This window comes from Halichondria panicea, chromosome 13 (assembly GCF_963675165.1).
Source record: "Halichondria panicea chromosome 13, odHalPani1.1, whole genome shotgun sequence".
NCBI lineage: Eukaryota > Metazoa > Porifera > Demospongiae > Suberitida > Halichondriidae > Halichondria > Halichondria panicea.
In genome coordinates, this window is record NC_087389.1 from 280,100 (window position 1) to 304,253 (window position 24,154).

Sequence of the window (24,154 nt, forward strand, 5' to 3'; positions counted from 1 at the left end):
CACCCCCACAACTCCCTAACTCTACCTCTTTAGTCTTTTGTTTCGTTTGTACAGCATAAATTATACAAGCGCCTATAAAGCCAGCAAGTACAATATCAAGGCAAAAGTATCACCACTTAAAGCTGTAATTCTTGAGGCTGTGTCTGTATAATTCGTGATATGTCAGAATGCTCTGAGAGTACTGTGACTCTGGAAGAGTTGCCTAAAAGGAAGTTGGAGATATCATTCGGTGGTTGTGGGTTCCTGGGCGTGTATCATGCAGGAGTGGGCAAGTGTGTCTGTGACTATGCACCGCATCTCTTCACCGAGTTCACTTGTTTCTATGGAGCCTCTGCCGGAGCTATAACTGCCGTGTTTGCAGCTTGCCGCAGCGACCCCATGGAAGCGTACAAGTGGGTCAAGAAAATATTTGAAGCTTCGAGAAAGTACAAGCTTGGAATGTTTCATCCGTCGTTTGATTTGTACAAGCGATTGCGATCTTTTCTCGAGGATTTTCTACCAAAGAATGCCCATCGACTGTGTCGCAATAAAGTCAAGATCAGTCTAACCACTCTGAGTGATCGGGGACTGCCTATCAACTGGTTGGTGTCCGATTTCAACACTCGTAAAGAACTTATCAATGTAAGTACCCCCAAAAAACCAATCATTGGAACATTAGTTCAACAAGTTGTTATAACTGTTGTACATGCACGTGTATCACATGACCCCTCCCTCCATCCAGGCTGTCATTGCTAGCAGCTTCATACCTGGCTATGCTGGCTTCAAGAATCTGCCCAAGTTCAGAGGAAAGGTGTGTTTGAAATGTGTGTAAGTGTTTGTTTATCAGCTATAGACAAGACAAAGCCATCCTCATGCATGCACGGATATGGTATGGATTATATCATATTTAGTCATAATAATATCAGTGGCATTTAGTGGCATTTAGTTAGTACTCACCATATGGTGTATATTACGCTAATTGGACAGTGAGTCATGTCATGTGCTCTCATTAATCCCGGCCCACATGCAGCGGTGTTGTGATGGTGGGTGCTCCAGTAACATTCCCCACCTCATGGATCCTGATGTCATTACAGTGTCCCCATTTAGCGGGTCAGGTGATATCAGTCCTCAGGTAAGTCATAATTAATGTTCATTTTATAGAGCACTTAAAATGAAGCCTCATAAATGGTGTTAAGTAATAGTAACCAATTTACACCAATAAGATAATTAAGATTTAAGATCACTCCTCTTACATAATTATCATAATCATATACATTCCCTAACCACGTACAGGAGTCTTGCTACGCGACAAAGATTACTATCTGTGACCAACCGATTGAGCTGACAGGGAGCAATATTTACCGACTGGCCAAGAGCCTCTGTCCCACCTCCTGGGAGGAGCTAGAGCTCATGTTCCATCGAGGCTACGAAGACTCAAAGAAGTACTTCTTACGAGAAGGTGATTTGACATATCTGTATGTGTCAAGAGAATTCACTAAGTGATGAAAGCTTAATGACATTCCATAAGACATCCTATGATACAGTTATTAGTTGATTCACGACAGTTGGAGTGTATTCATGTCCAGTATTCACAGCTTGTATGCTAACAAGCACATGGTTTACATGCACACTGTTATGCATATTTACATAATTGCCCTCCCACACACACACACGCACACACGCACACACACACACACACACACACACACACACACACACACACAGGATTCTTTGCTCCCCCCGTCCCCAGCCCTCCATCCACCCCCTCACTTGTTGCAGAGTCCTCCAGCGAATATTTCAGCGTATGCAGTCACTCTCGTTCTCAGTCAATGGCCGTGTCTGTGAGTGCCGACTTTATGAGCTGTACTGACGAGGAAGAGGAGGATAAGCAAGTCCTCGAGGTGGTTCCAAAGAGGCGGCCATCTTGTATCACATTTGACGTGCCCAGACCGTCTGTGGTGAATGTGATAATGCGTTCTCCAGTCACTGTTGCTGAACTCCTAATAAGGAGGTGAGTCATTATCAGTGAATGAATGGCTAAATCATGCAATCATGATGTCATGTGATGTCATGTAGCATCATACATACTCAACAGTGAGCAGTACTGGCATGTGATTACAATAATGAACTATTGTTATTACACGTTGCATTCAAGCCAGATAAATATCTGCACACTGTATTTGTCTGTGTAGTGTTTTACCCTCACAACACATGACCCACACACACACACAGTTTGTCGCGGATTCTTCGCTCCATCTCCTCTACCAAATTGTCTGCTGCCCTACACAAGAGCCTCAGACCCCCCACAAAGAACCAGACCACATGGTGAGTCACTAGTATATAGCCTCAAGGAATTAAATGTTATGTGACAGCTCTTAGCTCCAATTTCAGCTTAATTCACATCTTTATTTCTTTCTCCAGGGAGAATCAACTGTGTGAGGGTCACTCTGGCTTACTGGGGGGCGTGCTGACTGCCATGACAACCTCTGTGCTCACATTCTGAATAAACTATTATTATTTAATCTCTGTTGAAGAAAGGAGAGGAGTCTGTCCATATAATTATATATAACACAACATTTAATATTCCATGTAGTTTATAGATCACATCACGCTATTTATACACAACTTTGTATTACAAAATTCAAATTGTTGAAATGTCATTCTGCTATTATTAATGTGCACATTATATAGAAGCAATTTACAAAACACGGTCATAATTACATAACTTGGTTGGGGTATAGTATAGGGATGATTCACAAAGTGCTCTGATTCATTAACTAAGACTCTGCCAGTACTGAGTTGGTATGATTGTTTTTAGTTATTGATTTGTAGGTTGTCGTGACTTTACTGCGCGCCTTCATCACTTTCTGATAGCAGATCTCAAATGCTTGGGCAATGGTCATCCTCACGTCTTCAGCCGTCTCCTGTACAGGGCAGAGGGGGGGGGGGGGGGGGGGGGTGAGGTCACACACAGAAACACAATAGGACTTGTATACAAAAAAGCTATAATGTATATGGACGAACACCATGTAGCAAGAACTATGTACAATCACACATTAAATGCTTTTTTGTGTGTCAAAAAATATAGGAAAGGGATTGCTACAAATGCCCAGGCCAGCTGTATACCTGAGTGTCTGCCATGAAGACGTGAGAGTAGTGCTTCCCAGTCAGTTTGTCCTTGGTGATGTATGCAAATATCCTCCTGTCCTCCAGGTCAGGGGAGCAGCACGAGATGTCCTTGATAGCGTGGGTGCTCACAACCATCTGTAGGGGTACGGGGGAGCAATATAAATATGTGTCACTAAATTGCATAGTATAAGCCACTTAGGAAAATGTAGTTCTATACCTATTACATGATATGCGGACAAAAAACAGCCTGTGGGCTAGCTATTATTTTAACTTTGGTAAACTACTTTTGTAAGGTCATAACTTCACTAAAAGCAAAACTAAGAGATGCAATCTGTAGTTCTTTAATTACAAGCCCCATCAGATAAAAGTTCTGGGAAGGTCAAAAAACAGCTTATTCGGCAAAAGACCATGGCCTTATATTTGTCTGAAAAACGAACTACAGTGGGTAATTTTCGAGGGTCTAAATTTTCGCTGACTGGCTATTTTATTTTCGAGGATAGCATTTTTTTATTTTCGCGGTTGAAAAATTTTCAGCTTGGTGAAATCCGTAAAATCTGCAAAAATTTGCTACCGTATTACTAGAATATTTTGCGGGTAAAAAACCTTTGCGAATGAGCCAAATCAGCAGAAATTTTGACCCTTTGTGATCTCGTTCTGGCAAGGATCGTGTGTATTTACTAGTAATAATTTAGGTTTTGCAGATTTTATTGTTGCGAATTGATCAACCATCGCAAAGTTTGCATATGTTTGATGCTCGCAAAACATTCTAGTAATACGGTATATGGCAAGCTACTTTCATGAGGGCATAACTTCACTAAGTAAACACACGCTCATCCCACAATGTTGTACATTCTCCTTGTTATTTTACTCAACCTCTGAATTTCTTGGAGGTACCGACGCATGCGCAGATAATGTGTTCCAGGCCGTTTATCTTGTTCCTTGCGGCCTGCTACTGCATTGTTCAATCCTGATAATTGATCTCATATAAAACAGGTTTTTCATTCATGATGACAATCATAAAAATAGCACGTGTAGATACACGTGCTATTTTTATAATTGTCATCATGATGATAACCCGGTATATAAATCATTACGTCTAGCAGAAATCACGCCCTAACAGATGTTGGTGTTATTTAGTGTATGACGACTTCACAGATGCACTAAAACAGTAATAGCTATAATTCTATAGTAGAGTTATAAGTTTCAAGTGAGAGTGTAATCTATTGTAATCTGATGGCTACTAAAGCAGACCCCGGCCCCACAGGTGTTAAAGTCCATCTTATCAATGTAGGGCAGGGAGATGCAATATTGCTAGAGGTTATATATGCTGATGGTACATGTAAGTGATTATGGAAATGCACATTTCGTGATGCGTATATACCATTGAACATTGTCTTAGAGCTTTTGATTATTCAGTGAGGTTTGGAATCCAATTAACTTGTTCAATAATGCAGTATTGTTTTTCATGCAGCACCCAAAAGGTACCTTATCGATGGTGGCGTGAAGCGACAAAAAAATAACCTAATAAAGGCCCTGAAGTGTAACGAATGCATACATTCAAAATCTTCAGTAGAAAAAACATCGAAAGATTGTATAGAGCTTGACTTGATTGTCAATACTCATCCGGATGCTGACCATTGTGGGGGAATTAATGCACTTTTAGATGGAACGTACAATTTCTGCTGTCCTATCATAACCACCAAAGACGCGAAAGTGCAAGTAAGTCCTAAGGACCAAAGCATTGAAAAAGACTATGATACAAGTGCAGAAGGTGATTGCCTTCATTTTTGGTTTCAGCAACCTGGAAAAATTTACAAAGATTTAAAAGGATCAACCGTAACAATTTCGAAAAAAGACACAAACAAGGATTGTAATGAAGAAAGTATTCTGACAACTGTAAAACTACCAGAGAGCAAAATTTACAATTACGATGTGGTGTTGACTGGCGACTCATATGCTGTGACCATCCTTAAAACACTTGGACTCTCACCAACGCCTGCAAGTCCACTAAAGATTCCAAGAGTTTGTATTTTTCAAGTGCCTCATCATGGAAGCAAGAGTGCATATGCCAAGAAAAAAGGTCAAGCTGCTATCGATTATAAGGAATTCTATATGAAATTTGATGCAGACATCTACTTAATCAGTCATGGCGAACGCTACAAACATCCGCATGAGGAAGTTATCACAGGCATTCTCTCTGCAGCTGTCGATAAAAAAAAAAAGTGTAACATAGTAGTCACGGCAACATATTTTGACAAACAATTGAAAATCAAAGACAAAAATGTATCCGACAACTGGAGTGGTTATGTTACCATCTACCACTTCAAAAAAGACATTTCGTATGTCACCCTACTCGGTACCGAGGGTCTATCCAGTATCGAGGGTCTATCCAGTATCGAGGGTCTACAGCTGTACACTGGAAAAGAGGTGAGCCTGCGAATTTATTGAGTAATTGTCATTATAATGTATGGTTGTGTTCAAGATCAAACGGTATATAGAAAAGGTACATTATATTAGTTAGCTTTGTATTATAATTGTTGTTTGCAATTGTTGACAATGAACCCACACAGTCATTACAAGAGGAGCTTAATGAAACAGAAGTCTATCTGATGGCTTGATGAATGATAGCAGCATGTAGATCTATACTATTACAACACTCTAAGACTAATGCCTGATACTTTTTGAACAAAGCAAAACATGGCGAGAGCCATTAGCACAGCGTAGCTTATATCACTCTCTAATAAAATTATTGCTGATTCAGCAAAGCAAGTTAGAGTGCGCATGTGCAGTAGTCTATGCCCCTCCTCTTTTTCATTCTGTCCGGATTTGCGAGGTTTTGGACTAAAGGGGTCCGGATTAGTGAGGGTCTACTGTATTGCGCAAGCACATGCGTAGAATGTCTGATTGTAGCCTGCCTGCCTAGCCATACATGGTCATGTCAACCCACACAGTTTACATTACTACAAGTGTTTGTGACATAGGTAAGTGACCCCCCACGAGGAAAACCCCTCGTTAGAGGGCGCTCAAGCTCCGAGGTGAGAATGAGAATGTAAAAGTCCTAGAGAGACAATAACGTATTTATATGGTGTGTATAGTAGTTGCTTACTCCCCTTCATGTACTCCTGGTTTTAGGTATTTAAGCCCCTCGAATCCGAATTAAATCCGGATCAGATTTTTTTGAGTAGTGGGGATAGTAAAACGACTACTAATTGCATTTGCGCTGATAGGAAGCTACAGGAACATCCACAAACATGTATAACCCCTCAGAATTGTATTTACTCAAAGCTAAACCGCTTCTGACACAACCGGATTAGGCCCGTTTACACGAACGCGGTTAGGTTTAATTATACGGTATATAAAATGAGAAGCAGCTGGCAAGATCAAGAATAGCTAGCTGACTAGCCACTATAGTCAATTATTAGTTAATCCATCCACTTCCTCTAATCTTGTAATGATACTTTACTCCAAAATGTGGGTAGAATCTATTTTAAAATTATGATTTATACCAGGAGCATATTATGAGGGGATGGAGCGTCTTACTATGTAGATTCTGTATCGTCTAGCTATGTACAAATTATGCCATATATATGTCAAACCGCTAAGTGCTGCTAACATTATTCACTATTATTAGATCAAACGCATTATCAGCCAGAGGAGGTCAGACACGCGTGCCTCAATTCAGCAATTAGCCTCTGCGTTAATTGCAGAGGTGGCTAATCCGCCCATGTTCAATGTTAATTGCAGAGGCTAATTGCTAAATTGAGGCACGCGTGTCGACCTCCTCTGGTTATCAGCCACACATGTACAGAGAGCACTTAGCACATTACAAACAAGGAAATGTGGCATAGACGATAGTGAATCCGCAATACTATGCATATAGTAAGATGCTCCATACTGTATTGCGCAAGCACATGCGTAGAATGTCTGATTGTAGCCTACCTACCTAGCCATACATGGTCATGTCAAACTACACAGTTTACATTACTACAAGTGTTTGTGACGTACAGAGATAACAACGTATTTATATGGTGTGTATAGTAAAGTCTATTTGTGTTGAGTTTGACCTTCATAAAGTTGTCATAACTTTGTCATACTTCACTGAAATTCAAAGTTTCATATACCATTGGATTCCTTGTTAAAAAGCGCTTCTATCTATATGCTGTAGAGCTGGTAAGCTCCAACCAGCTAAAAGTTAGCATTTTCCATGTAGAAGTCCCAGGCAAACTTGTCAACCACATAAAACATTAATGAGCCCTTTGTGCTTACTCAGAGCTAAACTAGCTTCTGACACAACCGGATTAGGCCCGTTTACACGAACACGGATAGCCAGATTTCAACCGGTAGCTTTTGAAAACGGGGCTTATATTAGAAATCCACTTCCTCTAATCTTTTAACGATAACTTTAAAGGGCCTCCAAAATTTGGGTAGAATCAATCTTAAATTATGATATTAACTTATATACATAAAGTTCTAACAACACTTATTATATATAAACCAAGCTATATAGCAGACATGCAATAATTTGATATCCTTTTTGGACATTGCAAAAAGACTTAGAATCATATGGCATGTTTAACCAATGATCTGAGACAGGTGGAATGAAGGCGTTGTGCTATTTCCTTTGTTGTTTCAGAAAGGTGACATTGTTGATAAATCTGGGGAAACACAACACAAACGCGGTACTAAGACTCACAAAGCCTCAATTCAGTAAGCCACTACAAGTTAATCAATTCCTGTGGATTTAATGCGCATGCGCGCTCATCCCACATGTTAGTATCCATGATCCAGTGGCAACTTACTTCTTTTTCTTGAGGTTCTGGTATACCAGTAAGCCACAATGATATACTAGATAACAATAGATGCATGTACACAAGTCTTTTCTCTGCTTGTTAGATATACTGTACTGTCTGTGCTATACTGTTTGGCTACAGGCCATTTAAATAACATGCAGTTGCTTCAGTATCGTTGAAGATTATTCATCAAGCCATCATAGGTTTCTGCCATTCACTGAGCTCCTCTCTTATAAATGACTGTCTGTAATTCAATTCTGTCAACAATTGCAATCAACAATAATAACATAAACATATAATTATACCTCTTCACTTCTTCTACAATGTAATAGTTTTTGAGCGAAAGCAAAACAACGGTGAGAGGCATTAGCACAGCGCAGTATGCACCACTCGTTGTTGTTGCAATTGTTGACAATGAACCAACACATTCATTATAGAAGAGAAGCTTAGGAAACAGAAGTCTATCTGATGGCTTAATAAATGATAGCAGTATATAGATCTATACTATTACAACACTCTAAGACTAATGCATGATACTTTTTAAGCAAAGCATAGCACAGTGCAGCTTATATCACTCTCTAATAAAATTATTGCTGATTCAGCAAAGCAAGTTAGAGTGCATGCGCAGTAGTTTATTCTACTGACAGTCCCTCCTCTTTTTCATTTTGTCCGGATTTGCGAGGTTTCGGACTAAAGGGGTCCGGATTAGTGAGGGTCTACTGTATTGCGCAAGCACATGCGTAGAATGTCTGATTGTAGCCTGCCTGCCTAACCATACATGGTCATGTCAACCCACACAGTTTACATTACTACAAGCGTTTGTGACATAGGTATTGGACCCTTGGGAGAGGTCAAGCTCAGGAAGACTCGTTAAAGGGTGCTCAAGCTCCAAGGTGAGAATGAGAATGTAAAAGTCCTAGAGAGACAATAACGTATTTATATGGTGTGTATAGTAGTTGCTTACTCCCCTTCATGTACTCCTGGTTTTAAGTATTTAAGCCCGGGTCGAATCCGAATTAAATCCGGATCAGATTTTTTTGAGTAGTGGGCATAGTAAAACGACTACTAATTGCATTTGCGCTGATAGGAAGCTACAGGAACATCCACAAACATGTACAACCCCTCAGAATTGTATTTACTCAAAGCTAAACCGCTTCTGACACAACCGGATTAGGCCCGTTTACACGAACGCGGTTAGGTTTAATTATACGGTATATAAAATGAGAAGCAGCTGGCAAGATCAAGAATAGCTAGCTGACTAGCCACTATAGTCAATTATTAGTTAATCCATCCACTTCCTCTAATCTTGTAACAATACTTTACTCCAAAATGTGGGTAGAATCTATTTTAAAATTATGATTTATACCAGGAGCATATTATGAGGGGATGGAGCGTCTTACTATGTAGATTCTGTATCGTCTAGCTATGTACAAATTATGCCACGTATATGTCAAACCGCTAAGTGCTGCTAACATTATTCACTATTATTAGATCAAACGCATTATCAGCCAGAGGAGGTCAGACACGCGTGCCTCAATTCAGCAATTAGCCTCTGCGTTAATTGCAGAGGTGGCTAATCCGCCCATGTTCAATGTTAATTGCAGAGGCTAATTGCTAAATTGAGGCACGCGTGTCGACCTCCTCTGGTTATCAGCCACACATGTACAGAGAGCACTTAGCACATTACAAACAAGGAAATGTGGCATAGACGATAGTGAATCCGCAATACTATGCATATAGTAAGATGCTCCATACTGTATTGCGCAAGCACATGCGTAGAATGTCTGATTGTAGCCTACCTACCTAGCCATACATGGTCATGTCAAACTACACAGTTTACATTACTACAAGTGTTTGTGACGTACAGAGATAACAACGTATTTATATGGTGTGTATAGTAAAGTCTATTTGTGTTGAGTTTGACCTTCATAAAGTTGTCATAACTTTGTCATACTTCACTGAAATTCAAAGTTTCATATACCATTGGATTCCTTGTTAAAAAGCGCTTCTATCTATATGCTGTAGAGCTGGTAAGCTCCAACCAGCTAAAAGTTAGCATTTTCCATGTAGAAGTCCCAGGCAAACTTGTCAACCACATAAAACATTAATGAGCCCTTTGTGCTTACTCAGAGCTAAACTAGCTTCTGACACAACCGGATTAGGCCCGTTTACACGAACACGGATAGCCAGATTTCAACCGGTAGCTTTTGAAAACGGGGCTTATATTAGAAATCCACTTCCTCTAATCTTTTAACGATAACTTTAAAGGGCCTCCAAAATTTGGGTAGAATCAATCTTAAATTATGATATTAACTTATATACATAAAGTTCTAACAACACTTATTATATATAAACCAAGCTATATAGCAGACATGCAATAATTTGATATCCTTTTTGGACATTGCAAAAAGACTTAAGGGAATTGTTCATATGGCATGTTTAACCGATAAAGGCGTTGTGTTTGTTTTCTTCAGAAACAAGACAAGCATGATGGAAGAAAATTCAAACAACGTAAACGTGCAACAGCTATGTAAGCCACTATTTGACATTATAAGGCAATAGTGCATGTACACGGCATGCGTGCGTATAATTATGACCTTATTAGTTATAGTCTCATACATGACATTCTTTGCAGGCATCCAAATCCTCCAACTCCATCCAGAAAGGTTAGTTTAGCCGTAGTAATTTTCTAATAGCGGCCACCTCGCTATATAATGCAACTGTACTTAATGCGGATACACGTTAGTGCCGTCTGATGCCAGTTAGCAGATACATAGATCTATAGTCAATTATTAGTCAATCCATCCACTTCCTCTAATCTTGTAACGATAACTTTAAAGAGCCTCCAAAATTTGGGTAGAATCAATCTTAAATTATGATATTAACTTATATACATAAAGTTCTAACAACACTTATTATATATAAACCAAGCTATATAGCAGACATGCAATAATTTGATATCCTTTTTGGACATTGCAAAAAGACTTAGAATCATATGGCATGTTTAACCAATGATCTGAGACAGGTGGAATGAAGGCGTTGTGCTATTTCCTTTGTTGTTTCAGAAAGGTGACATTGTTGATAAATCTGGGGAAACACAACACAAACGCGGTACTAAGACTCACAAAGCCTCAATTCAGTAAGCCACTACAAGTTAATCAATTCCTGTGGATTTAATGCGCATGCGCGCTCATCCCACATGTTAGTATCCATGATCCAGTGGCAACTTACTTCTTTTTCTTGAGGTTCTGGTATACCAGTAAGCCACAATGATATACTAGATAACAATAGATGCATGTACACAAGTCTTTTCTCTGCTTGTTAGATATACTGTACTGTCTGTGCTATACTGTTTGGCTACAGGCCATTTAAATAACATGCAGTTGCTTCAGTATCGTTGAAGATTATTCATCAAGCCATCATAGGTTTCTGCCATTCACTGAGCTCCTCTCTTATAAATGACTGTCTGTAATTCAATTCTGTCAACAATTGCAATCAACAATAATAACATAAACATATAATTATACCTCTTCACTTCTTCTACAATGTAATAGTTTTTGAGCGAAAGCAAAACAACGGTGAGAGGCATTAGCACAGCGCAGTATGCACCACTCGTTGTTGTTGCAATTGTTGACAATGAACCAACACATTCATTATAGAAGAGAAGCTTAGGAAACAGAAGTCTATCTGATGGCTTAATAAATGATAGCAGTATATAGATCTATACTATTACAACACTCTAAGACTAATGCATGATACTTTTTAAGCAAAGCATAGCACAGTGCAGCTTATATCACTCTCTAATAAAATTATTGCTGATTCAGCAAAGCAAGTTAGAGTGCATGCGCAGTAGTTTATTCTACTGACAGTCCCTCCTCTTTTTCATTTTGTCCGGATTTGCGAGGTTTCGGACTAAAGGGGTCCGGATTAGTGAGGGTCTACTGTATTGCGCAAGCACATGCGTAGAATGTCTGATTGTAGCCTGCCTGCCTAACCATACATGGTCATGTCAACCCACACAGTTTACATTACTACAAGCGTTTGTGACATAGGTATTGGACCCTTGGGAGAGGTCAAGCTCAGGAAGACTCGTTAAAGGGCGCTCAAGCTCCAAGGTGAGAATGAGAATGTAAAAGTCCTAGAGAGACAATAACGTATTTATATGGTGTGTATAGTAGTTGCTTACTCCCCTTCATGTACTCCTGGTTTTAAGTATTTAAGCCCGGGTCGAATCCGAATTAAATCCGGATCAGATTTTTTTGAGTAGTGGGCATAGTAAAACGACTACTAATTGCATTTGCGCTGATAGGAAGCTACAGGAACATCCACAAACATGTACAACCCCTCAGAATTGTATTTACTCAAAGCTAAACCGCTTCTGACACAACCGGATTAGGCCCGTTTACACGAACGCGGTTAGGTTTAATTATACGGTATATAAAATGAGAAGCAGCTGGCAAGATCAAGAATAGCTAGCTGACTAGCCACTATAGTCAATTATTAGTTAATCCATCCACTTCCTCTAATCTTGTAACAATACTTTACTCCAAAATGTGGGTAGAATCTATTTTAAAATTATGATTTATACCAGGAGCATATTATGAGGGGATGGAGCGTCTTACTATGTAGATTCTGTATCGTCTAGCTATGTACAAATTATGCCACGTATATGTCAAACCGCTAAGTGCTGCTAACATTATTCACTATTATTAGATCAAACGCATTATCAGCCAGAGGAGGTCCGACTCGCGTGCCTCAATTCAGCAATTAGCCTCTGCGTTAATTGCAGAGGCGGCTAATCCGCCCACGCTCAATGTTAATTGCAGAGGCTAATTGCTAAATTGAGGCACGCGTGTCGGACCTCCTTTGGTTATCAGCCACACATGTACAGAGAGCACTTAGCACATTACAAACAAGGAAGTGTGGCATAGACGATAGTGAATCCGCAATACTATGCATACTGTATTGCGCAAGCACATGCGTAGAATGTCTGATTGTAGCCTGCCTGCCTAACCATACATGGTCATGTCAACCCACACAGTTTACATTACTACAAGTGTTTGTGACGTACAGAGATAACAACGTATTTATATGGTGTGTATAGTAAAGTCTATTTGTGTTGAGTTTGACCTTCATAAAGTTGTCATAACTTTGTCATACTTCACTGAAATTCAAAGTTTCATATACCATTGGATTCCTTGTTAAAAAGCGCTTCTATCTATATGCTGTAGAGCTGGTAAGTTCCAACCAGCTAAAAGTTAGCATTTTCCATGTAGAAGTCCCAGGCAAACTTGTCAACCACATAAAACATAAATGAGCCCTTTGTGCTTACTCAGAGCTAAACCAGCTTCTGACACAACCGGATTAGGCCCGTTTACACAAACACGGATAGCCAGATTTCAACCTGTGGCTTATATTAGAAATCCACTTCCTCTAATCTTCTAACGATAATTTTAAAGAGCCTCCAAAATTTGGGTAGAATCAATCTTAAATTATGATACTAACTTATATACATAAAGTTCTAACAATACTAAACCAAGCTATATAGCAGACATGCAATAATTTGATATCCTTTTTGGACATTGCAAAAAGACTTAAGGGAATTGTTCATATGGCATGTTTAACCAATGAAGGCGTTGTGTTTGTTTTCTTCAGAAACAAGACAAGCGTCAGCGTATTGATGATGATAAAACTGGGGAAAGAAAACCCAAACAACGTAAACATGCAACAGCTAAGTAAGCCACTATTTGACATTATAAGGCAATAGTGCATGTACACGGCATGCGTGCGTATAATTATGACCTTATTAGTTATAGTCTCATACATGACATTCTTTGCACAGGGAATTTGAACGAGATGTTTCGATACGGCATTCAAATCCTCCAACTCCATCCAGAAAGGTTAGTTTAGCCGTAGTAATTTTCTAATAGCGGCCACCTCGCTATATAATGTAACTGTACTTAATGCGGATACACGTTAGTGCCGTCTGATGCCAGTTAGCAGATACATAGATCTATAGTCAATTATTAGTCAATCCATCCACTTCCTCTAATCTTGTAATGATAACTTTAAAGAGCCTCCAAAATTTGGGTAGAATCAATCTTAAATTATGATACTAACTTATATACATAAAGTTCTAACAATACTAATTATATATACACCAAGCTATATAGCAGACATGCAATGTCCTTTTTGGACATTGCGAAAAGACTTAGAAGAATTGTTGTCCTTTTTGGACATTGCGAAAAGACTTAGAAGAATTGTTTCATATGGCATGATTGATTCTTCAATAATTATGATATAATTATACTGCTACACCTACACAATATTGCGTCTGCAATACATAATTAATAACACGATTCATCTAGCTAGCTAGCTCAGTATCAATGGTATTTTTAAATTGGAATTTTACAACATTTTATGTACTACCATGCATGTACAAACTACCAACTACCAACTGCCATTGCATGCATGACTAGCAAGTATAAACTCTTAAGTACCGCATAGCAGGTAATTTTCGTTGATGTAAATTATCGTAAGAACTGTCCAATTAAATATTTCGTATTTTAAATATTTGTACAGCTCAGGATAGTGACGTTGATTGTAATGCAGTAGAATAATTTCGTAGTTTAAATTTTCGTATAACCCGCTATACGGTATCATGTTTGAACTAAGTCTCAACTGTGAACTATATGAGTGCACCTTGCGTGTGTTAATTAATGCACTCATGCAGCCAGCCACCACGGCTCAGCTCTGGGTATATTCACTTTCTATATACTAGGACCTTTGCTATAGGATGTTTGTACAATCCAACAATGAGGTTGAGCATTCGTTATATGTATACATCTGTGTGAGTAATGTTGCGATTCCATGCAAAGCGTATCATATTTAGGGAACGCTCAACCCTCAACGCTCTTCCTGTGCTTATATGGGGATATGCGTGATTGTACTATTATCTATTCAATACAGCACACTACTGTAAATACCCTATTATCAAGCAATGGCTTGGGGTTCGAAGACGTAAATACAGAGTGCAGATATGACCATTTATATGAGATTTCAAAGCAGCTGGAAAACTGGGAGCAGGTAGTAATGCGGCTGGGATTAACACAAGATGATATTGATCTCATCAAACGTAACACATCAAGTATGAGGAGGAGGAGATTGGACAGTCTTAATAAATGGACATCTATGACTGGAACAGCTACGTATCGAGTTCTACTACAAGCTTTGTTGGGCTGTGGCTACAATGACCAAGCAACACAAGTGTGCTCACTACTCAAGAAATCACTACTGTATCAAGAGAGAAGTCTGATGGCTACAGTTGATCTTTAAGGATAGAAGCATAGATCTATGATATTTAGTGTTATACCGTATAGCGGGTAAATTTAGCGAATGAGGCAATTAAACTACTATTAACGATTTCTAATTTGACGATTATGCTGCACAAAATTATTGATCTCGTGCGATATACCAGGTCTGAGTTCAAGCTAACGCGGTTTTTAATTTTGTGATTCCCAAATTTATCCACTATACGGTACATGACTACTCCTGATATGACATTGTGCATTTCCTGTAATTGAATAATAGGGTGGATCTGCAAAGAGGTCAAAGTTTACAATGGCTACATGCTTCTGGCAGCCTATAGAAGCTGTTAGTTGTACTCGCATTACCATCACAGCAGTTACAGCTGGAACACACGCACACGCACACGCACACGCACACACACGCGCACACACACACACACACACACACACAACTAAGAGGTGCAATCTGTAGCTGTTTGATCTAAGCTATCACACTTAAATCAAAGTTTCGGGAGGGACAAAAAACAGCCTATCTCGACAAAAGACCATGAGAGCCTTGAAATTTTATTTGGCAAGCTACTTTCGTGAGGTTGTAACTTCACTAAAAAGCAAACTAAGAGATGCAATCTGTAGCTGTTGACAAGCCCCTATCACTAGCCTATCCCCTATGCCTCACTTTAGATTGGCCGTCCACAAATTTGACTCCTTTCCACGAGATGGCCAGAATGATCTCTGGCTTCTTGAGCGTGCTCTCTGTGGTATTCTTGAGTCGTAGACACGCCTCCTCTGCTGACTGGTTCCCATGTAACTGTTTGATGATCACACTCCCAAGATACTGCATAACAAAAAGAGACACCATGTCAATATACAAGCGTAAATCTAGAATACATACGTACAGGCTTAGTATCACGAGGCTGCCCACCTTAACTTTGTACTGGATGCAGCCACTGGTGAGTGCCTCATGAGAGTGTTTCCATACGACTGGTGAGAGCCTGGCCGTGCGAATGCCCTCACCCACTGCCTGAGCTAGCGAGGGGGAGCACACCACCTCAGACTTGACAGACAGTGGGAGTGTCGTGTGCGTAGTCGTTGTGGTTGGTGGTACACTACCAGAAGTAGGGAGAGTCTGGGTCTGTGACTGTGCAAGAGACAATGATTAGTGGCAATCCTTGCAGGCTACAACGTATATGATGATTATCTCAATAGAAGTTACACTGTATACACTCACACTTCTCCACTCTGGGTGGGCAGACCTCAACTCAGAGATGCCGTACTGGAGTCTCTTACGATATCCAAGCTCCTCAACACCAATCACCTGGGCAATCAAACAGTATCAATCAAAATCAGGAATTAACCTCCTACACAGACTCACGGCAGCTAGCTCCACTTCCCAGAACCCAGACAGTCTCTCCAAAGAGTAGTCGCTGAACTTTGCCTCCAAGTGACTCAGTTCCAACAGCTCCAGCCATTGGGCGACGGATGTCACATGATCAAGATGGTGAGGTGGTGGAAGGAGCGAGACTGCTGCCATCAGGTTGCTATGAGGAAGGGGAACATCAACAAAGTTAAAGGTATAAAACAATGAAAGGAAAAACGATGGAATAATAACTATGACCAGTCATACATTAATAGTTATAGAGAGTAGACGTACAACTGGTCGTCAGGTGAGGTTATGCCGATGTCCTCGAGATCATCCATGACCAGGATGTTCCCGCTAAGGAAGAGGAGACTGTCATAGCCATTGGTCTGCAGTGCACCCTGACAAGCCTCCAGATCATAGAGTAAGAGCCATGAGGCCAGTGTCTGGGTGACGGGGGGAGGGGACCCAGGTTGTTGTGGTACACTAATGTCCCTCAGGAGTGTGTCAATCTGCAGAGGGGGCAATAAATGCTCAACATGATGGTACATGCAAGGAACAGCTACATGTGTAACACATCATCGTATAGCGGGTAATTTTTGTATGAACTACCTAATTAAATATTTTGTAGTGCAATATTCGTACAGCTCAGGATAGCTACGTTGAACGTATTGCGGTAGAATAATTTCGTACTTTTAATTATGAAAAATATACGAAAATTTCCACCGTACGAAAATAACCCGCTATACATGTATTTAGGGTATACATTGTACTTAATCTGTATTACCTGACTCCATTCCATTTCAACCCTCTCGTTATCCCACACTGTCTCTGTTCTGTTCCGAAACTTTTCTCCGTCTGTGGGAGGTGAAGACCCCACAGTACTGGCTGACATCACCAGCCCTGCAAACGGGTCACTAGATGTACTGATTCGTTTCAAACTAGCAGAATCAGACTTAGTCGAAGCTCGATCCGATTCTGGTTCTGGAACAGGAGAAGTGCAGTTTGTAGGAGAGGAATTGCTGCTGCTGTTGGTAGATTTTTTACCTATGTTTATAGGTTCGTAGACCATTTTCCTATGTCGAAGGGAGGAGCGTTTCTCGTCATTGCTGACTGTTTTTGTTGTCTCGGGAGCTGTTTTTGAGCGAACTTTCTTCGGGACCGGAGGAGGCAGCTCTTCACTGAACAATAAGATGTTCTCATACATGGGTCGGGCGGATTCACGATGTGTGTCAGTTGATGTCGGTTTCTGAGGTACACTGTCAACAGTTGGTTGTGGGGAAGCATTCTCGTCAGCTCTCGTGAAGTTTGTTATATTCTCGTACTGTTGTGGAGAGTCAGTTCGAGACTCAGATCTTAATGGCTGCTCGGTCTTGCTAAAGTTGTGTATATCGAGCATGTAGTATCCAGGCTGCAGGGGGTCTGTTGGTACCTCCACGGGGGGTGACACTTGTACCCGAGAGCTGCGGTCAAAATTTCCCACCTCGAGCACATAATAGGAGCCCTGAAACTGAGGCTCATCTGGTGGAAGTGAACATTACATGCAAGCATTAGGTACACTGACTCCACACTGTACAAAACACACACTGTATAACACACACTGTACAACACACACACTGTACAACACACAGCGAGCACACACTGTACAACACACACTGTACAACACACACTGTACAACACACACACTGTACAACACACAGCGAGCACACACTGTACAAAACACACACTGTACAACACACACTGTACAACACACACTGTACAACACACACACTGTACAACACACACTGTACAACACACAGCGAGCACACACAGTACAAAACACACACTGTACAACACACACTGTACAACACACACACTGTACAACACACACACTGTACAACACACACTGTACAACACACACACTGTACAACACACACTGTACAACACACACACTGTACAACACACACACTGTACAACACACACACTGTACAACACACACTGTACAACACACGCTGTACACACACACTGTACAACACACTGTACAACACACACACTGTACAACACACACACTGTACAACACACACATACAACACACAGCGAGCACACACGTACAACACACACACTAAGCACACACGCACTAAGCACACACGCACTAAGCACACACTGTACAACACACAACGAGCACACACCTACATCAACAAGTAGCTGCATAGGCATACACAAGTAATGACCAGACCATTCACCTTGGCTGGGTGGTGGGGGTGTGGCATTATGGGTGGTGACCACTTGACCCTCCTCCGCTAGTACACCAAATGCAGGACCCACGGGGTTAAGCTTCAAAGTGTTGCCAAATTCTTTCTTGGCTTCCATGGGGTTAATCGGGGATAGCTCAGCGTAAGCACCAGTGTCTTTGGATAGCTGAAATTTTTTGTCTTTTTTTGACAAACGCTTTTTGTCAATTCGAGATTGTCCTGCTACTGCATTCGGATCAGGAACTAGTGAGACGTAGGGAGCGCTGGAATTTGATTCGTCGATGCTCTCAGTAGCCGAGGGTGATGGACTGGTACTTTCATTGCTGGTGGGCGTGCCAGTGGTAGTTGTGGCAACTCTTTCGGGTGAGTTTGGTGTCGGGAATGCGGGAATGTCCTCATAAGGGTCATTGGTAGAAATGGCCATTTTCTGTGTGTGGGCGGGCATGGTTAATAGATGCTGCAACAGTAACTGAATATCATGCTACACAATGATGATACATACATGCATGTACACACACACACACACACACACACACACACACACACACACACACACACACACACACACACACACACACACACTATACATGTATCTAGATACTAGTAGCTGACCATAGCTCCATCTGGACTGTTCTCATCTGCTCTGATGAAGGGGTCGGAAGTCAGAGATGTCACATCAGTTTTCACTAGTTCACCATTGTGCTCTAAAGAGAGGAGTCAAGAGTTAGTGCAGAAAGCTTCACCCAGTATGTCAGGAGATACATGTGCTGTATAATAATAATGAGACTTTAGAGGGCTACAGTATAGTATCTATGGCTACAGTGTTGTACATGCTACCAGCACTCACCACAATAGAAGGTGACATCTTCTGCCAGAAATGAGCCAGTTTTCCCGTGACAGGTTCCAGTGAAGAGAGCATCTCCCTTCCTCTCCAGCACGACAATGGTGTCCCCTCTCTTGAAGGCCAGTGCACTGCTCTCCTCAACCACAGGCAGACAGTTGGTACCCGCCACAGCAACAATATTCTGGTGGCGTATACTAGGGGGAGGGGGGCTCACAGAGACACGCCCACTGCTCTTGTGATCTGGAGGGGAGAACAAGCTATTATAGTGATCTGTATCTTTTCTATACTTAGAAGTTACAGTGTGACTTAAACAAAGGAACTGTATCATCATTGTCTGCACTCAAAATTGCTTGCTGACATTGCATTCTGCTTATCACACAAATTTCACCACAGTATAATTTTATTGCCACAGTAAATTTTCCCCTCACCTTGAATCATGGTCTTGATTTTGACAGCCTTTTCAGCCGTATACTCGTTCAAGATGTCTAGCACTGTTCGACCACGACCGTCATTAAGGTCAAGGTTCACTCCCTTGTCTAGAAGTAGCTCTACAGTCTCGTCCTTCCCACACACGGCAGCCTCGTGGAGTGCTGACCCACTGTCACACTGGGTGGGGGGCATATCAGATAGATAGTGCACAGTGTAGGAGGTATACATAGCAACAGCATAGCAACAGTATGAACATAATTATGTATAGTAATTAACGTATATAGCAACAGCATAGCAACGGTATGAACACAGTACAAATGTTTATAGTGGGAGGTTAGTGTCTTGCAAAGGCTTCTTCAGGTAGTGTTCTAGGATTCCTCAAGTTTACACCATAAAGAGAAGAGGGCATGCAGCTACAATCTAACACCATACAGAGAAGAGGGCATGCAGCTACAATCTAACACCATACAGAGAAGAGGGCATGCAGCTACACCATACAGAGAAGAGGGCATGCAGCTACACCATACAGAGAAGAGGGCATGCAGCTACAATCTAACACCATAAAGAGAAGAGGGCATGCAGCTACAATCCACCATAAAGAGAAGAGGGCATGCAGCTACAATCTAGAAGAGGGCATGCAGCTACAATCTATCACCATACAGAGAAGAGGGCATGCAGCTACACCATACAGAGAAGAGGGCATGCAGCTACACCATACAGAGAAGAGGGCATGCAGCTACAATCTAACACCATAAAGAGAAGAGGGCATGCAGCTACAATCCACCATAAAGAGAAGAGGGCATGCAGCTACAATCTAGAAGAGGGCATGCAGCTACAATCTATCACCATACAGAGAAGAGGGCATGCAGCTACACCATACAGAGAAGAGGGCATGCAGCTACACCATACAGAGAAGAGGGCATGCAGCTACAATCCACCATACAGAGAAGAGGGCATGCAGCTACACCATACAGAGAAGAGGGCATGCAGCTACACCATACAGAGAAGAGGGCATGCAGCTACACCATACAGAGAAGAGGGCATGCAGCTACACCATACAGAGAAGAGGGCATGCAGCTACACCATACAGAGAAGAGGGCATGCAGCTACACCATACAGAGAAGAGGGCATGCAGCTACACCATACAGAGAAGAGGGCATGCAGCTACACCATACAGAGAAGAGGGCATGCAGCTACACCATACAGAGAAGAGGGCATGCAGCTAGAAGAGGGCATGCAGCTACAATCCACCATACAGAGAAGAGGGCATGCAGCTACACCATACAGAGAAGAGGGCATGCAGCTACACCATACAGAGAAGAGGGCATGCAGCTACACCATACAGAGAAGAGGGCATGCAGCTACACCATACAGAGAAGAGGGCATGCAGCTACACCATACAGAGAAGAGGGCATGCAGCTAGAAGAGGGCATGCAGCTACAATCCACCATACAGAGAAGAGGGCATGCAGCTACACCATACAGAGAAGAGGGCATGCAGCTACACCATACAGAGAAGAGGGCATGCAGCTACACCATACAGAGAAGAGGGCATGCAGCTACACCATACAGAGAAGAGGGCATGCAGCTACACCATACAGAGAAGAGGGCATGCAGCTACACCATACAGAGAAGAGGGCATGCAGCTACACCATACAGAGAAGAGGGCATGCAGCTACACCATACAGAGAAGAGGGCATGCAGCTACAATCTGCTACAATCTATCGTATTACAAATGTACATGTATGTCTAGAATTTATTGCATGTGCACTTTGAACTCTAGCAGAGCATGATTCTCTAGTAGTGGGCGGTTGATTGGCTAAATATAGCATATCCTGCTGACTCATCAGTAATATGACGCATACACAGTATACATTGCGAGCCCTCTTCTCTTTATACGCCCATGTATTTATATACTGACCACAGTGAGTGTTAACAGAGATGCCAGTTATACTATCTTTATACACCACCCTCTACTCACCACAGTGTTAACAGAGATGCCAGCGTTGATGAGGGACAGAGCCACGACAGTGTGACCATTCCTAGCGGCGAGGTGGAGGGGTGAGAACTGGGCCCGTTGGATAAAGAGCATCTCAGGACAGTGGGAGATGAGCAAGTGGACAGTGTCAATGTGCCCGTACTGTGCGGCAAGGTCCAGTGCTGACTCCGACTTGCAATTAAGTAGGAGGGGGTCAGCGTGCCTCTGTGTGTGTGTGTGGCGGGGGAAGGGGTTACAGTTTGGATACACTGAACTTGAGATTGCCAGTGAAACAGCCTATCACTACACATGATGTGATGTTATAGTCTATAATTATACTGATACCAAGGATAATTCACGAGAAAAAAAACGTTACGTAACTTGTTAGTAGTTACATTTAGAGGTGGTATGAGTTTTCATAACAGCTTATAAAAAGCTATCATACTGGAGAGAAAGAAAACATTCACTTTGCAGTTTATCTTGCTTAGTTATAGTGACCAAAATGACCACAAAAGCATTGGCAATTAGCATAAAAATGCCATATATAGAATCCCACACACACACACACCTGTAGCAGGAACTCGACAACCTCAGAGAACCCATACTGAGAGGCAAGGTGTAATGCAGAGTCTTCAGCATCGTTTTGCTGATTGACGTTGGCACGAGAGGGCCCTTGGGTAACGAGCATCTTAACGATATCCAGATCCCCCTTCCATGCGGCCAGGTGCAGGGGACAGCTGCCTGAGTTGTCAGAGATTGTGGTGGAAGCTCCACAGCGGAGGAGAAGGTTCACCGTGTCTCTGTGAGGTGTGTGGGAGGGTAGTGTGAGGGTGGTGGGAGGGTAGTGTGAGGATGGTGGGAGGGGTGTGTGATGTGTGTGGGAGGGTAGTGTGAGGATGGTGGGAGGGGTGTGTGATACAGTAAAGACAAGACTCAGTAGTAGCTGAGCTTACCTATGGCTCTGCAATGTGGCGTGGTGAAGGAGAGTGTAGCCCTGGTCATCCTGAATGTTGGGATGGGTCTTGCCACGAGCACTACAGGGGGTTAACAGCCATTAGTAACATGACCAGGTGGAGGTATCACAATTAAGTGATTACATGTAACAATAATGAATGCCAAGAATGCCAAGAATGCCAAATATGGAACTATAGCAACTCTAAGCATTTACTCCTACCAGGCCCAGAGAATTATTAAAGCTGACAGAGCAATCTAATGGGGGCCTGGAAATCCCCATACCAGGATATGGTAGTAACCTTGGGAGACAATGTAACCAGGGGTATATTTTCAATGAAGGTTGTCAGGTAGTGTGGACAAACCACCCCAAGTTAGGATTGCTGACTGCTGCTCTACTCTGAGTACTCTCTCTAATAACACCCCAAGTTAGGATTGCTGACTGCTGCTCTACTCTGAGCACTCTCTCTAATAAACCCTACTATTGAAATCTATGTATGGTATATCTGATAGAGTGTTGTGCAAACAAGTGTTCCCTTTTCCTCTCACCCCCTCACACAATACACACCCACACAACACACGCCCACACAACAATACACACACCTCCCAAATGAATGCCCTCCGCCTCCTCCTCCTCCTGATCCTGCGGTTGAGTTCTTCTTGAGGAAAGAAGCGAAAGCTCTCTCAAGGACTGCATTGTTCCCTGACTGAGCCGCCTTGAACAGCTCTGAATCCTTACCCATCTGATCACACCTACATGCAATGCACATATTACGAACCATTTCGTAGATATTATACTAGTGTGGATACTGGCTCATTACCGTGGTGATAAATATATTAGGGAGTGCTTACAATATCCAGTCACTACACAGCATTAACTATAGGCCTATAATAACTCTCAGTGTGAGATCATTATGCAAGGGTGTGGTTCTTATGTCAACTGTATGCACTTAGATACCATCTACTTATATCTACATCTATAGCCACTCACCTACCGAGCTAGGAGTTACTCTGATACAGTCTCTATTGCAGCACAACGGTTGTCCTCATAGCAATGCTGCGCTGCTCGCAGATCCAATTTTATATCTTCTTGCACGTGAAGGAATGAGGTCCTAACTTAGATGGGCGTGGCTTGTTCGTTATACTGTAGAGGGCAGCCA

At 41.8% G+C, this 24,154-nt stretch overlaps 3 protein-coding genes across 12 annotated transcripts; 2 read left to right on the plus strand and 1 right to left on the minus strand.

Moving 5' to 3' along the window:
• Positions 1-7: 7 nt before the first annotated feature.
• On the plus strand, positions 8-2,639 carry LOC135346390 (patatin-like phospholipase domain-containing protein 4). The gene is made up of 7 exons (XM_064544002.1): positions 8-621; positions 722-790; positions 1,010-1,111; positions 1,273-1,438; positions 1,705-1,990; positions 2,212-2,304; positions 2,401-2,639. The coding sequence occupies exons 1-7, from the start codon at positions 160-162 to the stop codon at positions 2,480-2,482; spliced, it is 1,260 nt and encodes a 419-aa protein (XP_064400072.1). The 5' UTR covers positions 8-159; the 3' UTR covers positions 2,483-2,639.
• LOC135346384 (ankyrin repeat and SAM domain-containing protein 1A-like) lies at positions 2,620-24,149 on the minus strand. 2 transcript variants are annotated; one of them, XM_064543988.1, is made up of 17 exons: positions 23,990-24,149; positions 23,598-23,747; positions 22,997-23,077; positions 22,612-22,843; positions 22,047-22,268; positions 20,066-20,243; positions 19,641-19,877; positions 19,406-19,497; positions 18,785-19,220; positions 17,350-18,083; positions 16,857-17,074; positions 16,578-16,743; positions 16,434-16,520; positions 16,128-16,343; positions 15,882-16,040; positions 3,106-3,243; positions 2,620-2,903 (listed from the first exon to the last, which is right to left on the minus strand). In XM_064543988.1, exons 2-17 carry the CDS (start codon positions 23,735-23,737, stop codon positions 2,757-2,759), a joined length of 3,483 nt encoding a protein of 1,160 aa, XP_064400058.1. In that variant the 5' UTR covers positions 23,738-23,747; positions 23,990-24,149; the 3' UTR covers positions 2,620-2,756. The 2 variants fall into 2 exon arrangements, with proteins under 2 accessions (XP_064400058.1, XP_064400057.1); XM_064543987.1 differs by having other exon boundaries at positions 23,986-24,143.
• On the plus strand, positions 4,232-15,453 carry LOC135346386 (uncharacterized). Of its 9 annotated transcripts, XM_064543994.1 has the most exons (11): positions 4,232-4,447; positions 4,580-4,827; positions 4,906-5,535; positions 6,090-6,143; positions 8,729-8,791; positions 10,373-10,428; positions 10,534-10,564; positions 11,951-12,013; positions 13,554-13,633; positions 13,741-13,798; positions 14,868-15,453. In XM_064543994.1, exons 1-11 carry the CDS (start codon positions 4,342-4,344, stop codon positions 15,231-15,233), a joined length of 1,755 nt encoding a protein of 584 aa, XP_064400064.1. In that variant the 5' UTR covers positions 4,232-4,341; the 3' UTR covers positions 15,234-15,453. The 9 variants fall into 9 exon arrangements, with proteins under 9 accessions (XP_064400064.1, XP_064400059.1, XP_064400061.1 ...); XM_064543989.1 differs by having other exon boundaries at positions 4,580-5,535; XM_064543991.1 differs by having other exon boundaries at positions 4,580-5,535; positions 10,373-10,414; positions 10,538-10,564.
• Positions 24,150-24,154: the final 5 nt, after the last annotated feature.